The following is an 18,593-nucleotide window of genomic DNA, read 5'->3' as shown; positions in this document are numbered from 1 at the left end:
GGGACTTGGACAGAAAGGGGAGAGAGGGGACATCAGGATCACCAGGTTTTTTTGCAGAATACAGGAAACAAATCACTTAGTGACACTTTAACGCTCACAAGGCCATGTCTTGTTAGATTTATTAGTCCCTAGGTATATACTATAATTTTTTTCTCCTTTTGTGTGTTCCCTAACTTTTCTGTAGCAAAGGGTGCAGGGCCAGCTTAATTAAAGGTCAAGTATCAGCGTTGAGGGTTTTATTTCCGTATCCTCTGGCATTGATGCCGCCTGTGTACATATGCAGGGTGTTCTGCCTATTGCCCTGCCAGTAAGGCCACCATTATTTGGGAGTTTTGGCCCTTGGCAGGGGCTGTCCCTAGGCTGGCATTGTTTTTTAGTCTAACTTAACTTCCTACACCTGCAAATGGTGGTAGTAATGGCCTAAGGCAGAGTTATGTGCTCCAGTGAAGGCATCCAAAAGAATTTTACAGTGAGTGCAAAAAAAAATAAAACATTTCTGTGTAGTCGTATGATTAGGAAGAGTACACTTAAGAGTGAAATAAAAAAAAAAATAATTATATATTTTTTTTTAACATAATCTGCTACTTTGGTGTGAGCACCACTGCTCTCAAACCCATTAATGCACCCATTGAAAGGTGCAAAAAAAAGTATTATATGATTTTGTCTTCTGTTTGCACAGGTATTTTGGCATGTAATTGTGTGTCTATTTATTTACAGTTTTTTGCAGTTGCTTTTAATTTAGGTTATATACAGTATGTGTGGTTGTGAAATAGCAAATCAAGCCAAAGTGTCAATACCAAATCATTGCAAAATATCTTTTAAAGTTGAAAATAAAATAAAGTCGTATGACATGCACTCCATGCCAAAGCTTAAGTACTGTCTTGCAGTTCATTGCCAAAGCAAAAGAACTGTTTTGCAAAGTGTTTCCATGCCAGTTTGAAATTATTGCCACATCGAAAATGTGCGCAACAATGAGTCAATTAGAATAACATAGCAGGCGTTATAAGGGGACTAGAACATTTGCATGCTTATTCATTGTGCAGATAATTGCTTGCTGTTTTGGAGCTGATGTAGGTTGACTTTTCGTTTGCCAGAAGATTGTGGGAAGGGATTTTTTTTTTAACTCTAACAATGTAATTTGCTTAGACTATTTTAAATCATATGTGCCCTGGCAACGGCCTTTTTTTATTTTTTTTTATATGTTGTATCACTTCTTTTCTCTGAGTCCAGTTCACATAAGTTGGCATGTGTTTTCAGCCTCTGCCAAGTGCCCCCCAATCACCAGGTATGAAAAAGCTGCACTTTCCCATTAATTACCTGGAAGGCTTTGAATCTAGGGACTGAAAGGAGCCTGCAAAAAAATTGGTACTGTATGTTCTTTTGAATCCAGTGCAGTGCTCCTATGAATTTAGCTTTAGTGTATGTTTAAAGCAGTAAGTCTCTTGTCCAATAAGTTTTAGAAATCTTTTTTTTTCAATGTAAAAAAAAAAAGTAAATGATACACACATCAAATTTGTTGCAGGTCTGCATTTAAACCTGCTTCTGTTTTTTTTTTGTTTTTTTTTGTCAAAGCTTAATTGAACAAGCTGAAATTAGAAGCTGATTGGCTACCATGCACAGCTTTAACAGATTTTGCATTCTCAAATTTAAATAAATTACCTGTTGGTAAAATAAAGTAAAGCAGCCCATATATGGTTAAAATGGGACACATGATATGGTGCCAAGATGTATGAAATGTTGCTATCCGTTGTCTGTGATGATAGTATGCTCATGTGCACACATCTTATGGTATGATATATTGCCGATCTAGGCTGTAGAGATAATAAGCCCTATAGTGCAAGCTCAAGCCCTGACCAAGAATGTAGGCAAAAACTGTTGCACAATTACACTACATCATAAGATGAGGGTTAATTAGTCTTAAGAATGAGCTCAGTCAATGGATTAGTAGCAGATAAGTTCCTACCTCTTTTATTAGGAATTTCCTTTAAAATAAATTACGTCTTTGGAAACTGTGAAATTTTATTGGAATGTATAAGGCCTGAGAGCTGCAGTAGCAAGGCGGTGCAACAAGTGGGATTAACATTTAGGGCAATAAGGAACAACTGCCCAGAATGCAAGCAGTCTTTTTTGCGGGCTTTCATCCCTAGGTGAATACTGACCTAAATGTTAGTACAGCTCGGTGCACTTCCCAGCCCTATTCAGCCACAGAGACCTTCCATCTCATAGAGCTTTACAGGCTGCCGGGAGTGGTTCTAGACAGGGCTCTTTTGCTTTTTGCCCACACCAAAACACTGGGCTTTCATGCATCAAGATTAAATGCCCAGTGATCATAAGGCCCAATAGGTAACCTTGAGATGAAAAAGTCAGTTTTGAGGCAATTGCCCATTAATACCCCAACGTTGTAAAAATAAGGACAAAAACTGTTAAGCGTCCACAACCTTTTCTAGTCATACAGTATGTCCTATACAGCACATATACAGTCAGGTCCATAAATATTGGGACATCGACAAAAATTCTAATCTTGTTGGCTCTATACACCACCACAATGGATTTGAAATGAAATAAACAAGATGTGCTTTAACTGCCGACTTACAGCTTTAATTTGAGGTTATTTACATCCAAATCAGGTGAACAGTGCAGGAATTACAACAGTTTGTATATGTGCCTCCCACTTTTTAAGGGACCAAAAAAAATGGGACAGATTAACAATCATCCATCAAACTTTCACTTTTTAATACTTGGTTGCAAATCCTTTGCAGTCAATTACAGCCTGAAGTCTGGAACGCATAGACATCACCAGACGTTGGGTTTCATCCCTGGTGATGCTCTGCTAGGCCTTTACTGCAACTGTCTTCAGTTCCTGCTTGTTCTTGGGGCAGTTTCCCTTTGGTTTTGTCTTCAGCAAGTGAAATACATGCTCAATCGGATTCAGGTCAGGTGATTGACTTGGTCTTTGCATAACATTCCACTTCTTAAAAAAACTCTTTGGTTGCTTTCGCAGTATGCTTCGGGTCATTGTCCATCTGCACTGTGAAGCGCCGTCCAATGAGTTCTGAAGCATTTTTCTGAATATGAGCAGATAATATTGCCCGAAACACTTCAGAATTCATCCTGCTGCTTTTGTCAGCAGTCACATCATCAATAAATACAAGAGAACCAGTTCACTGGCAGCCATACATGCCCACACCATGACACGACCACCACCATGCTTCACTGATAAGGTGCTATGCTTTGGATCATGAGCAGTTCCTTTCCTTCTCCATACTCTTCTCTTCCCATCACTCTGTTACAAGTTGATCTTGGTCTCATCTGTCCATAGGATGTTGTTCCAGAACTGTGAAGGCTTTTTTAGATGTTTGGCAAACTCTAATCTGGCTTTGCTGTTTTTGAGGCTCACCAATGGTTTACATCTTGTGGAAAACCCTCTGTATTCACTCTGGTGAAGTCTTCTCTTGATTGTTGACTTTGACACACATACACCTACCTCCTGGAGAGTGTTCTTGATATGGCCAACTGTTGTAAAGGGTGTATTCTTCACCAGGGAAAGAATTCTTCGGTCATCTACCACAGTTGTTTTCCGTGGTCTTCCGGGTCTTTTGGTGTTGCTGAGCTCACCGGTATGTTCTTTCTTTTTAAGGATGTTCCAAACAGTTGATTTGGCCACACCTAATGTTTTTGCTATTTCTGATGGGTTCGTTTGGTTTTTTCAGCCTAATGAGGGCTTGCTTCACTGATAGTGACAGCTCTTTGGATCTCATATTGAGAGTTGACAGCAACAGATTCCAAATGCAAATAGCACACTTGAAATGAACTCTGAACTCTGGACCTTTTATCTGCTCCTTGTAAATGGGATAATGAGGGAATAACATACACCTGGCCATGGAACAGCTGAGCAGCCAATTGTCCCATTACTTTTGGTCCCTTAAAAAGTGGGAGGCACATATACAAACTGTTGTAATTCCTACACCGGTCACCTGATTTGGATGTAAATACATTAAAGCTGAAAGTCTGCAGTTAAAGCACATCTTGTTCGTTTCATTTCAAATCCATTGTGGTGGTGTATAGAGCCAAAAAGATTAGAATTGTGTGGATGTCCCAATATTTATGGACCTGACTGTGTCTGATCGAATGTTTTTAAACAGTTGTGTAGCAAGCGGTAAAGTACACGAGGCATGGCATGTGATTTGATATTGGGCATCTATTCTGCAGTTGCAGCTGGTTTTGGGAAAGTAAAAAGACTTAATGGACGATGGGAGACACCATGATTATGAGTTTATCACTGCAATGTGCTTACAAATGATGTGATGTACAAACCACATGGAGTGCTAAAAAGGCACAAATTTACGTGTTATATATATATATATAAATCAGCATTGAATGTGTTAAAACTAAACAGATGAACTCAGGATATTTATTTTAGGAGATAAGGTAAAACAGACAAAATAGTCTGGGGGGTTATAATGCCTCTTTCCTGCCATGTTATATTTAGCATAGATTGTTTGGTCTTAACAGAAACAATGCAATACATTTTAATATTCTCAGAGTTCTGAGGACCTACTTCAAACATGAGCTGGCAAAGTAGGTTTTGAGATTGTGTACTGTCTGTAGGATTGAACAATACAAAATCAGTTGAAACCATACGCAATTACCAAACTATTGCTAAAGCAGCCCATATATGGCCTGATATTTACGAGTAACCAGGTTAGTCTGAGAACTGCTTGTAGATTGTTTATGAGCTAACAAGCAAATGGCAGTTTGTGGAATTGTTGAAATCTAAAATCTTGTCATTACTGTTACATGAATTCCATTTTGCTTGAAGTGATTGTAGCCGCATAAGTACACTTGCGACAGTACTCAATAAATTTGATTTAAATGTAATACTTTTAAATTTTGGGGTAATATATAGTGTATTGCACATTTTTTCTTTGACTAAATATATGTGTTTTCTTACATTTGGCTTTCATATTTACCAATTTAAGCCAGCAGCTTTAATTAAGGCTGATCTCTTTCAATTTTGATGAGTAATTGGATTACTCCCAATGGGAGCCGATGGGCGGGTACCGTAGACTCCATGTCCGCCAGCACCTGCCGATCACTCGGTACACAGGCAGAACGGCAGTCTGGCAGATTGCCGTTCTGTCAGGAGGGAAGACATGGATCCTCTGTCTCTACAAAACAGGGACATGGATCCATGTCTTCCCCTAGTACAAGCAACTCCCCCACAGTAAGAAAACACCAGCTAGGCACACGTTTAACCCTTTTATCGCCCCTGATGTTTAACTCCTTCCCTGCCAGTTTCAATAGTATAGTGACAGTGCATACTTTTAGCACTGATCATTGTATTAGTGTCACTGATCCCCAAAAAAGTGTCAGTTAGCGTCTGAGTGTCCGCTGCAATATCGCAGTCCCACTATAGGACGCTGATCACTGCCATTACTAGTAAAAATAAATAAAAATATCCCATAGTTTGTAGATACTATAACTTTTGTGCAAACTAATCAATATATACCTATTGGGATATTTCTTTAACCAAAAATCTGTGGCAGAATACATATTGACCTAAATGTATGAAGAAATTTAATCTTTTTTTTTTTTTTTTTTACAGTTTTTTTTTATTTGATATGTTTATAGCAGAAAGTAAAAAATTGTGTTTTTTTTAAAATTGTCAGCCCTTTTAAAAAAAAAAAAAACTTATAGTGCAAAAAAAAAAAAACGCAGCAGTGATCAAATATCACCTTCTGTCTTTCATGAACACATGCTGGTATACAGTAGAGTATAAATATAAATATACATGGCGTGGCCCTAATAGCTCATTGCATTTGCAGGCTTTGCTTTCTCCTGTATAATACAATAACTCTATGCAGATCTGTAGCTCTCAATGGAAGTCTACCAGTGTAATTGAAAACCGTAGACTTTCTGTGTGGCTAATTCATGTTATTTCAGAATTTGTGCATCTACACTAAGCAAAATTATAAACGCAACACTTTTGTGTTTGCTCCTATTTATAATGACCTGAACTTAAAGATCTATGGCTTTTTCTATGTACACAAAAGGCTTATTTCTCTCAAATATTGTTCACAAATCTGTCTAAATCTGTGTTAGTGAGCACGTCTCCTTTGCCAAGGTAATCCATCCACCTCACAGGTGTGGCATATCCAGACGCTGATTAGACAGCATGATTATTGCACAGGTGTGCCTAAGGCTGGCCACAATAAAAGGCCACTCTAAGGCCGCGTACACACGCGCGGACTGTTCGCCCAACTTTGTCCGTCCAACAGTTTCGGCAAACAGTCCGCTCAAACTTAGCATGGACGGACATGGCCACACACGACGGACGAACAGTTTGCTGAAACCGTGCGTGATGACGTGAACGGCACGTACGACGGGACGAAAAATACGACGTCCTATACACTGCATTATAGCTTTCGGCGTGAAAATCCTTTCTGAGCATGCGCGCAACTTTGTTTGACGAACAAGCCTACACACGGGCGGACTGTTCGCTCAAACAAGGTTTCAGCGGACAGTTTTTCGGAAATTCCGAAAAACCTTGTCCGTCCAACTGTCCGCTGAAACTGTCCGCTGAAAGCCCACACACGAGCGGACTGTCCGCCCAAACACTGTTCAGCGGACAAAGTTGGGCGACCAGTCCGCCCGTGTGTACGCGGCCTAAGACCCCTTTCACACTGGGGCACTTTGCAGACGATATAGCAATAAAAATAGCGCCTGCAAAGCGCCCTGAAACAGCCGCTGCTGTCTCTCCAGTGTGAAAGCACCGAGGGCTTTAACACTGGAGCGGTGCACTAGCAGGACGGTAAAAAAAGTTTGGAACGGTTAAGGAGCAGTGTGTATACTGCTCCTCCACCGCTCCTGTCTATTGAAATGAATGGGGCAGCACGGCTATACCGCCGACAAAGCGCCACTGAAGCAGCACTTTACGGGTGGTGTTAACCCTTTTTCAGTCGCTAGCGGGGGTTATACCTCTGCAAATATGATGGTAAAGAGCCGCTATTTTTTACCGCCCCAGTGTGAAAGGGGCCTAAAATGTGCAGTTTTACTGTATTGGGGGTCAGGGGTCCAAAAACCAGTCAGTATCTGGTGTGACCACCATTTGCCTCACGCAGTGCAGCACATCTCCTTCGCATAGAGCTGATCAGGTTGTTGATTGTGGCCTGCGCAATGTTTGTCCATTCCTCTTCAATGACTGTATGAAGTTGCTGGATATTGGCAGGACTGGAGCACACTGACCATAGGCATGCGCACAGGGTGTGCCAGTTGTGCCTGGGCACACCCTAATCACCTCGTGTGCTGCAGATTCCCCATGTTTAGGCCCCATATATTTCACCAAAGCCCACTAATGGGGCTCCTAAGGAAATTAGAAAAAATTTATAATTGAAGAAATAAAAATGATGAAAACTACTGACACCATCCACTGCCCTACTGACACCATCCACTGTTCTACTGAAACTGGCAGTATATATATACACATGCATACGCTAATGTGTTTGAGCTTTGTGGTGCACACCCTAATGCAATAGGCTGTGCACACCTATGACGCTGGCGTATACACCGATCCAGAGCATCCCAAACATGCTCAATTTGTGACATGTCCAGTGAGTATGCTGGTCATGCAAGAACTGGGATATTTTCAGCTTCCATGAATTATTTATAGATCCCTGCAACATGAGGTGATGGCCGTGGATGAATGGCACAACAATGGTCCTCAGGATCTTATCACGGTTTCTCTGTGTATTCACAATGGCATCAATAAAATGCACTTGTGTTTTGTTGTCTATAGCATACGCCTGCCCGTACCATAACCCCACCGCCACCATGGGCCACTCGATTCACAACATTGACGTCACCAAACCACTCACCCACACAATGCCATACACATTGTCTGCCACCTGCCCTGTACAGTTTAAACTGGGATTCATCCGTGAAGAGAACACCTCTCAAGTGCCAGACACCATTGAATGTGAGCATCTGCCCACTCAAGTCGGTTACGACTGTGAACTGCAGTCAGTTTGAGACCCCAATGAGGACGACGAGCATGCAGATGAGCTTTCCTGAGATGGTTTCTGACAGTATGTGCAGACATTCTTTGGTTATGCAAACTGATTTTTGCAGTGGGTGGCTGGTCTCAGACGATCTTAGAGGTGAAGATGCTGGATGTGGAGTCCCTGGGCTGGTGTGGTTACACGTGGTCTGCGGTTGAATGTACTACCAAATTCTCTGAAACGCCTTTGGAGAGGGCTTATGGTAGAGAAATGAACATTCAATTCAAGACTAACAACTCTGGTGGACATTCCTGCAGTCAGCATGCCAATTGCATGCTCCCTCAAAACTTGCAACATCTGTGACATTGTGCTGTGTGATAAAACTGCACATTTTAGAGTGGCCTTTTATTGTGGCCAGCCTAAGTCAAACCTGTGCAATAATCACGCTGTCTAATCCACATCTATGCCACACCTGTGAGGTAGATGGATTATCTCGGCAAAGGAGAAGTGCTCACTAACACAGATTTGGACAGATTTGTAAACAATATTTGAGAGAAATGGGCCTTTTGTGTGGTAGCTCTTTAAGTTCAACTCATGATAAATAGGGGGAAACACAATAGTGTTGCGTTTATAATTTTGTTTGGCGTACGTATGCTAAGTGGTATTTTTGACATTCAGATAAAGCACATCTGTACCTGCATGACTAGCCAAATTAAAAGGATTTTGAGTTGCAGAAGATGAAACGATGCAGCAGTTTCCATAGCGACTAAAACTTTTTAGCGTTAAAGTTCAGTTGGTTTTCATGCATACTGTATATATATATATAGATGTTTTTAGCATGTTACAAATTCTGCAGTCTAGTTCTTATTCTTTGCACTATACTTCACTGTGCAGCACAATTGTATTAAAAATTCTGCAAGTAATTAGTATATCCCCTCAGATAACACTTTGAATATGTGTTAAAAAACCTCTTTATTTGCCAGGAAGTGAAATCACATACAGGCAACCGCCAATGTGTTTCCGCTGCTACACTCTTAATTACTGCAGCTCTGCAAGCACTTACCATCACTAAATTTTGATTTTGACAAACCCAATACTTATGAGTAAAATTATATGGAAACTGTATAAACCAAAATGATTTTTCCTTTTAACCAGACATTTTTTTTAAACTTAATTTTCAGGGTTTAATTGTTGCTTTGTTTATCTTTGGAGGGACACATTTTTCAAATTTTGTGAATACAAAGTATTAACATTTTTTATTGCCAGTTTTAGCCTTAAAGGGGTTGTAAACCTTTGTGTTTTAAAAAAAAAAACTGCAAGTGCTTGGCCCCCCAGCTACTTACCTGAGCCCTGGAACTTGACCCGATGGGGACGCGCTGTCTCTCTGCCCTGGGTTCTTGGCTCTTGATTGGATAGATTGATAGCAGCGCAACCATTGACTCCCGCTGCTGTCTATCAAATCCAATGACACGGGCGCCGGGGGGGCAGGCCGAGTCATACATTCGGCGGCTATGAAAACCGAATGCTGGACTCGGGAGTGCGCCCGCAAGTTGACCCCCTCGGGAGGGCGCTTTTCCTAGGTGGTTATCTGATGTGGGGAGGAGCCATGAGAACCACCGAGGGACCCAGAAGATGAGGTTTGGGGCCACTCTGTGCAAAACGAGCTGCGCAGTGGAGGTAAGTATGATATGTTTGTTGTTTAAAAAAATAAACCCTTAGAGTCCATTCACACAGGGGCAACACAACTTCCAGCGTGACTTTGGGAGGCAACTTGGACACAACTTGAGTATGAATCACAGCGTGACTTGGGGCAACTTACAACACGACTTGAAGTCGCCTCCAGGACAGGGGACTTTGCCAGTGGCCAATCACATAAAAATCAGCTCTGTGGGAGGGAGGGGTTTGCCTAGAAAACTATTTTTACTTCCTGGAAAGTTGCTTCAGTTAAGACAGGGGATCCGACTTGTAGGCAACTCCCATTGAAATCAAGTTGCCTATAAGTTGGATTGAAGTGGTACAGGAACCTTTTCTGAAGTCGGAGCGACTTCAGTAGTGTGCATGAAGACGGCTCTCATTCACTTACATTGATTTTATCATGTGGCACGACTTGAGTCGACTAGGGGCGACTTCAAGTCGGATCCAAAGTCGTCCCTGTGTAAATGGACTCTTATAATCACTTTAAATTGTGCTCGAATGACAGTGAGCTTTTGTTTTTGCTGCTGTTTTTTTTTTTTAACCTTGTTAAGGATGTCTGTGATGCAAAAGGCTTGTTAGAACCTGGCACCACATACTAACAATAATAAATCGACATAACGAAAAAGGAACACCTAATAGGAGAGATGTTCATGCTGCAACAAGACTGCCACCTAATATGTAATTTGCTCTTTATTTTTATGATCCAGCCCACACATTATCTACCTGTCTCAGAGTGTTCTGTCTGGAAGAAAGCAGCTTTGCTTGACACGTGTCAGCCATGAAATTGCACATGCTTGGTTTGGGTTGGCCATTGGTGCACGTGATTGGACAGAAGAATGGATAAGTGAAGGCTTTGCTACACACCTAGAGGATGTATTCTCAGCAAAAGTTCAAAAGGTATACTGTTCTTTGAAAAGTTTTCAATGTATTTATATGAATTTCCTTTACCAGCTCACCTCTGATTTAAAGTAACTGTCCCTTTTCTAAATTTCCACTATGCTGACTTCAGACATTTTCAGCATCCATAACATTTCTGGGTTTGTCAGATATCTGGTCCCCCACTGGATGCTGTTTGTCCTTTCTCTGATTGCTACGTCACTGCAATGTCCTCTCACTATAGTGATATAGGTGTCAGGGAAAGGGATATCAGAATATAGATATAAAGATTTTTCAGCCAATTTATCCCTCCAAGGCTACTAAGATCAGTGGTACTGTTGGTGGGAGGTATGCCCCCTGTCATACATCAGAAGCCCTACTATACATATTACTTATTATCATACCCTCTGCATGCCTCTACTGTCCATTGCCATACTCTCCACATCCCACTCCTTCACATACTGCCCACGGTCATCCACACTCCTCTCCTGCACATATTCCCACCCCAGTATTACCCTCTTCCTTTTTCTGCACCTGCACATACTACCTGCTGTCAAACCCTCCACACTCCTGTACTGAACATTAGCCTGCTGTCATACCCTCCTAGGAGGATAAAGGAGTATCTGGCAACACAGAAAATCTTCAATAAAACAGCTTCCTAATTGGCTCAAATAAACAACTTCTTTATTGGCTCGTGTTATAAAATCCAGTGCAAATAATGGCACCGTGGTGCTATGAGTAAGGTGTACATTAACCATTATAAATAATGTGGGGCTAACATGTCAGCTGAGGGGTACTTAATTGGTAGCTCAAGCAGTCTTATACCGGAGGGGCACCAACCCAAAAATTGCAAAAACAAAGAAAGAGAAAGGGTGTTCTAGGGTGACCCACTGGTATATTAATAATATATCAGAGACAATTGAATATGTAAAACCATCAACATACAAAATTGTATTGTAAATATTAAAAAGCAGAAGTGCAAAAGTCGAATAGTTTACACACAAAACATGATTACTGTCATAAATATTGAGTCATTTGATGTGTTTTGCGCTTGTTGGCGCTTCTTCAAAACATTTACTCATAAAAGACATATCCACTGTAAAACATCCTATATATATAGCTGAAAGAACGAAAAAAATATACAATAATTATAGATGCATGGATATACACATACAATACACATATGAAGGATTTTGTTTTTCCCAGAAAGCTATCCATATAAGGGAAAAGAGGAAAGGGAGAGGGGAAAAGAAGGGACAAAAACAACATGAATCTGTGGAGGACCAGTCACATCTTTCCAGGCTGTGGGGAGGTATAGGAGGGGACCAGTAAAGGGGGGGGGTGCAAGTAAACCCACACCCACAGTCCTATATATCTAGAGTAATACAAAGATAAGGATGAAAGCTAAGTGTATGTTCACATGTAATAAAAAAAAGAAATTAGACTCCATCATCAAAAATGATGTGAAAAAATGGGTACTGGAAGATAGGCCATAAAACTTATGCCAGATCACTAGTGATAAAACAATAGTGTATACATGCTCACAGATGGGGCCATATAATCTATGAATAGTAAAATCCTCTCATTAGTAACTAAATTAAATTAAAATTTGTGCTATATAACAACAAAACCAAATCAAACTAGATGCCAACCTTGAGGCCAAGTATGACAAAAGTGATCCAGTATAGTGTAGTTCAACAAGATCCAGACCCAAAATTTGGAGTATATGGATCAGAAGAGGCAGTCCCAAAATGAATCTGCCTAAACAAAATAAAAAACGAAGGATGGTAAAACAAAATTGTTCACATTGTAAAACAAGTACCAAATTGTCCTAAATAGATAAATGAGAGAGAGAAGAAACCTACCAAACTGGTTGTGTTCCAATAGATAGCACATATCTCTGCTCATCCACCACCAAAGAGAAAGGAAATGGAGGCTCACTAAGAATACCCTTTAAATAGTCCCTGGACCTTCCGAGATCCCACCTGCCAATTCCCATCCACCAAATATCTCTCAATAAACTATTGGAGTGACACCCTGGAAGGCTGGAGGAGGTCCTCTCCCTATGAAAAACAATGTATATTAGGGCTACCATTTCCTCTATGATGAGAATAAATAGTTCTAAAAAAGGAAAATGCCATTCCCAGTGCATGTTCTGCATTGTGGTAATGTCCAACCATGTATATCCTTTCAAAAGGCAAAAGAAAATAGGCCAAACAAAATGGCCACCAAGTCGGAAATTACATCAAAACGTACAATCTGGGAGTGACGTGCAACCTGACACAACTCAACAACTCTGATACAACAGGATATATCAGAGAGGAAAAAATGCATCAAAACGAGCAAAACCAAATAAATGCCACATGGGACAGCCTGGACTGGTGCAAAGCATCCACCACACAGCAACAAACCTAAGGGCTCTTGCACACTGCAGCTCAAAAAGTAGCTTTTACAGGCATTTGAGCTTTTATTTTCTGGCTAAAAGCTTGAAGAAGCTTGTGCTTTTTTTGTGCTCTTTTGAGCGTTTTTATTGAGCTTCCTAGCATAATTGGTTTTCTTCACAAACCCTCCCCTCTGCTCATTTTCTATTTTTTTTTTGTGCATTTTCGAGCTTCTTTGAGCTTTTTTTGAACTTTTTCGTACGTTTTCGGGCACTTAGGCGTCTTCTCTGTTCGAAAGCTCCTCTTGAAAATGCAAGTTTGGTGGGGGGTTTTTTCTGCCTGTAAGAACATATTTCTGTAAACTCCTTAAAAATCCATAATGTGCATTGACACATTGGTCTACCACATGGGAGTTTCCAGGCAGAAGAAAATGAGAGCTCAAAAAAAAAATCAAAGCCTTTAAGAGCAGCTTCTTTGAGCTTCTTTAAGATGCAGTGTGCTTAGCCCTAAACACAGAAAGCAGGAACAAATAAACTAAAAATGAGACAGAACAAAACAATAACACAAACAACAAAAAACTATTATAAATAAATTGGTATTAGTCCACCACTAAATCCCCCGATCATCTCTTCCATGCTCCCATTCTTCAATTATATTTCAAAACATAACTCCATTGGATATTGTGGCATGTCTGTTACAGGGACAAAGAGAAAAGAAAGATGGCTAAATATATTATATGTCTGTCACAAATGGGCAAAACTGATGGAATCGTTAAGTCCGGGGGGGGGGGGGGCTGTAGCATGAATCCACTTCACCTCAACTTGAAATTTATGCTGGTCAAAATCGCCTCTACGTACTCTTTCCAGAGCAAAGAATTGAAATGAGTAAAAAAATATACGCATGTTTGTCATCAAAATGTCTCCCAACTGGGCTTTCTAAGTTAGCACCTTTTAATGTCAGCAACATGCTTTTTAATACATTGCCAAAACATTTTGCATGTTTTGCCCACATAAAAGGCATCACAGCCACAAGTGAGCAAATATACAACGCCAATAGTTTTGCAATTTACAAAATGTTTGGGCAAGAATTTTATTGATCCCAATTTTACTGCACTGCTTGTTAAAGTATGAATCTACAAAAAGAACAGTTAAAAGTCCCCTTGGGATGTCTTCCACATGGGTCCTGTCCCTTTGTTCTTTCAAAGTCACTCTGTACCAGAGTACCCTTCAATAGTCGTCCATGTCTGAATGTCTGGTGCTGGCAGTCATCCACAAACGTCTGATGATATTATCATCGATCAATAGGTGCCAATGTTTGCCACTTTGCCTGTTGTACTGTTAGTTCTCACTTTTATTTGCTCCTGTGTCTGTTCACCTTGAAACAGAGTTCACGAGGACTGGATTTTGGTAAGCATGTTTCATGGACTTTCTAGTATAGCCCCGTCTAAGGAAGCTGTTTCTCAGGAGCCCAGCATGTGTTTCAAAAACTTTGTCATTTGAACAGTTTCTGCGTAGTTGCAGATACTGTTCTACAGGGATTCCTTTTATCACATGTTTGGGATGAGCACTATCCGTGTGTTGTAGTGAATTTCCCACGGTGGGTTTTCTGAAAAGATTAGTGAAAATTACACCATCTTGATCTTAAAGCATACTTCCCAACCGTCCCGTGATTTGAGGTAAGTCCCGTGGTCCTCAGCTGAATTCCCGGAACCAGTGGCTCTGTGCCCCCTCTAATTAAAAGAAAGGGAACAGTCTGGAATGCAGGGGACTTGGACAGACTGAGCAACTGTAGCGCTGGCTCTGGCTCCGTCTCCACCTATCCTGAGTCTACTCCTCGTCACTGGTTGCTAGAGCCACCTGGCGTCTATCAACTAGTGACATCACAGCTACGACTCCCTCATTGCCCAGTATCGAAAGCGGAGCAGGATTTAACTTCCTCCTCTGCACCTCAAGCAGCTGCCCTTTGAGTTGAGTCTTGCCACTGCTCCCCTGTCTAGTCCCACTGGTCCAGTGGCAGGGGGGTGCAGGGTAGTGGAGCGATATCCAGCGCGGTGGCGATCTTCAAAAGGCGGGCGGCATTGGTGAGCAGCATGAGGTTCAGCCACGGAGGCTGGCTGGAAACAACAGGGAGTGGTAGAAGACCTCACCGGTCGCCACCCTGACCTGAGCAGCAGTGGGCGCAGCATCCCCCAGCACCTCCCAGAGCCTCCCTGCACTCCTCCAATGTCCCCTCCCAGCTGTCCCTCTCATCAGCAAGAAGACAGGCCACCTACCCCCTTTCACCCCCTCTCACACCCCACCCCCCTCTCTCATTCACCCTCTCTCTCTCACTCACCCCCTCTCACTCCCTCTCTCTCCCTCTCTCTCTCACCCACTCCCCTCACTCTCTCCCTCCCCCCCTCTTTCTCACACCTCCTTTTCCACCCCATCCTCACACCCCTCTCTCTCCTCCCCTCTCTTGCATGTAGGTGGGGGAACCAACCACTGACTAAAAGGTGACAGCAAGTGAGAGTTAGTGATCCCCCAAGCACTGCCTCTGAGCCCATTCCCCCCAGCACTGCCACTGATCCCACCCTCCTAATGAAGGACTACAGGTCCCAGCATGAACCCGTGAGATCTAAGGGTGTAACCCTTAGATCTCACGGGTTCATGCTGGGACTTGTAGTCCTTCAATTTTGGAGGGAGTCACATTCTTAGAGCTGAGGAGTTCATGTTGAAACGTGTAATCCTTAATTTTTGGGGGATGTAAGCCCCCAAAAGTGAAAGTCTGCAAGTCCCAGCATGAGCCCCTCAGAGTTGAGGATGTGACATACTCCCCCAATGGAGGGGGTAGGAATCGAGTAGGTCAGTGCAATTGTCAGTATTGAAATCAGGTAGGTTAGTGTAGAGGTTAGTGTAGGAATCAGGTAAGTCAGTGTAAGGGTCAGTGGAGTGCATTCTAGTCTTGGAAAAAAAAAAATATATAGTTGGTGAGAGAGCTGGGGGGAGCATTAGTAAGAGGGGAGGGGAGAATTGGTGAGAGAACTGAGCGGGCCATTAGTAAGAGAGGAGGGGGGGAATTGGTGAGAGAGCTGGGGGGCATTGATGAGAGAGCTGGGGGGACCATTGGTGAGAGAGCTGGGCGGGGGAATTGCTGAGAAAGCTAGGGTGGGGGCATTGATGAGAGAGCTGGGGGGACATTTGTGAGAGGTGAGAGAGCTGGGTTTTGTTTAACTACCCCCTTTAGCCCCTCCCACCATTAAGACATTGGCCACACCCATATTTTGCCATTACGTGCACCACACCTCACTTACTCCCTCATTTGTCCCTCATTCTGAAGTTCAAAAGTTGGGAGGTATGCTTAAAGTGATTGTAAAGTCTCATTTAAAAACAAAAAAACAAAACATGTTATACTTGCCTGCTCTATGTAGTTGGTTTTGCACAGGGCAGCCCAGATCCTCTTCTTGGGTCCCTCTTCAGCTCTCCCAGCCCCTCCCTCCCTTTAAGTGCCCCCACAGCAAGCAGATTGCTATGGAGGCACCTGAACTGAGCTGCAGCTCCGTGTATCCATTCAGACACGGAGTTGCGGTTTGGCCCGCCTCCTGTCTCTACTCATTGGCTCACTGACTTTGATCAACAGCAGGAGCCACTGGCCCTGCTGCTGTGTCTCAGCCAATGAAGAGGGGAGTCCCAGATGACCGAGGCAGTGGTGGACATCGCTGAATAGAGATGGGGCTCAGGTAAGTATTAGGGGGGCTGCTGCACACAGAAGACTTTTTTTATTTTCATGCATAGAATGCATGAAGATAAAAAACCTTCTGCCTTTACAACTCCTTTAATAGTAAGATACATAAAAGGTAGAGGTCATCCAAATTTAAGGTACATTTTAAATTCCAGTCATTAACATTCAAGCTCTTTACAAATTGCACCAAAAGATCTTGTGATCCAGTCCATAAAATGATAATGTCGTCGATATACTTTCTCCACCAAGAGACACAGTGAAGGCATTCATATCCAATAATGATGGAGTCTATTTTATTTTTATTTTTTGGACTCTACATCTACAAGCATATACTTAGCTTTTGTCCTTATCTTTATATTACTTTAGATATAAAGGATTGTGTGTGTGTGGGCTCACTTGTCATATTTTTCACATTAAAATTAACCTTGCACTGACTATTGCATTATTTGCAAAAGTCACAAATTCACAAAATGTTATACTTAAATAAATCATTGCCTTGGCATGTCCCACCCCAGCATTTTCTATATTGCACACCTTCCTCTCCAACCTGCTGTGCTCCCTCTAGCTAGATGAATAACGACTGTTTGAATACATTGCTATTGCAGCAGTAAAAACCAGGGTTTTCCCCTCTATAATAACATTTATCAAGATAATTCAGCCATGGTCTGCTGGAGGTCATAATGCAAGTGTAGGAGTGAGAACTGTAGTGTGGATGCCATTTCATGGCAGGGCTAGATATTACGAAATAGGTATATTTTACACTCCTTTGGGAGACCTGTTGCGGTAAAGTTTTATTTTTATACAGTAAATGCATATTTTGAAAAGAATCACCCCATTTAAATTAATCACATTCTGACACGTTGGTGTTGTATCTGACACTTGGATGTTATACGTTGCAGTTAGTAAATGCAGCTAGCTAAAACAAAAACTGTGTCTGTCTTCAGTTCAGGCTGCAAAGCAACAAAATGTGAGTGGGGGGATTCTTTTCTATACCCACTGTAGATGCTTTAAGGGGCAAGTCCTATTTACCTGATTATTTTGTGTTTGCATACAAATTCTTATTTTCAAATAAGTGCAAAACAGGATTTTTACATGCACTGAGCTGCTAAGGTAATATAATATTGTGCTTAATTGCCTTTATCACCATAAACACAAAATGCAGTATTTTTATACAATGCTTGTGACACTTAGATCATAGTTTATATCTTTTATGACAACGAGAACTGCAGTGTATGCTGATACACAAACCTCTTTCCTTATCTTAATAGTGCAGGATAGATTCAACAGTCATTATTGGTAACAAGAACACTTGGTGCAGGGAAATAACAGACGGAGTGATGATCTATTTATTTATGACTCAGTTGGACTATTTTTATGTTATGATTTTCTTGCCAAAAATAAGCTAATACTGTGACTTTGCCATAGAATTTCAGATTTCTCTGGGAGTATTAAATCACAAATATATTATTTAAAGGAAGTTGTTTTGATGCCATTAGGTTTTTATTACCCAGAAGGCGTTCCTATACGTTTCTGTATTATACTTCTCTTGTTGTCTGTTTTTCCTGGTTTAAAAAAAATATGATGGCAGCTCTTGCACTTCTTTTGAAAAGGCTTGTTGCCTGGTAGCCTCACCAGGCTTCAATATTTTTGTTACTGAACTAAAATGAGTATAGGGATAAAGTAATTTAATATTTCTCCAACTTTCACTTGCTGCTTGTTTGTTGCATTACCTTCTTTCCTGATCTGTGAGCTGCAATGATGCCTGCAAATCAGTTTTGCCACAGAAGCAGGCTGGCTGCTGGCTACAGGGCTAAATCTGTATGCGCCATTATTTTTGCTTCTAAAAAATCGCAAAAAAGCAAACATTGGTAATTTCCTATCTTAACTGTAGAGTACAGAACACAGACAGGAAATCCATACACCA

General features: G+C 41.5%; 1 protein-coding gene across 2 annotated transcripts in view; it reads left to right on the top strand.

The window, feature by feature from the left end:
• AOPEP (aminopeptidase O (putative)) overlaps positions 1-18,593 on the top strand; it is a 613,303-nt gene that overhangs the window by 168,860 nt on the left and 425,850 nt on the right. For both annotated transcript variants that reach the window (XM_077474816.1, XM_077474818.1), the window contains exon 7: positions 10,400-10,589. In XM_077474816.1, coding sequence (XP_077330942.1) covers positions 10,400-10,589 — 190 coding nt within the window. The remainder of the gene's footprint in view (positions 1-10,399; positions 10,590-18,593) is intronic.

The sequence above is a fragment of the Lithobates pipiens genome, unplaced genomic scaffold (assembly GCF_037356315.1).
Source record: "Lithobates pipiens isolate NorthernLeopardFrog02 unplaced genomic scaffold, aLitPip1_a1.2 Scaffold_13, whole genome shotgun sequence".
In the NCBI taxonomy this organism is placed as follows: domain Eukaryota; kingdom Metazoa; phylum Chordata; class Amphibia; order Anura; family Ranidae; genus Lithobates; species Lithobates pipiens.
Note: the sequence above shows the minus strand (reverse complement) of the source record. Positions and strands in the feature narration are given on the sequence as shown.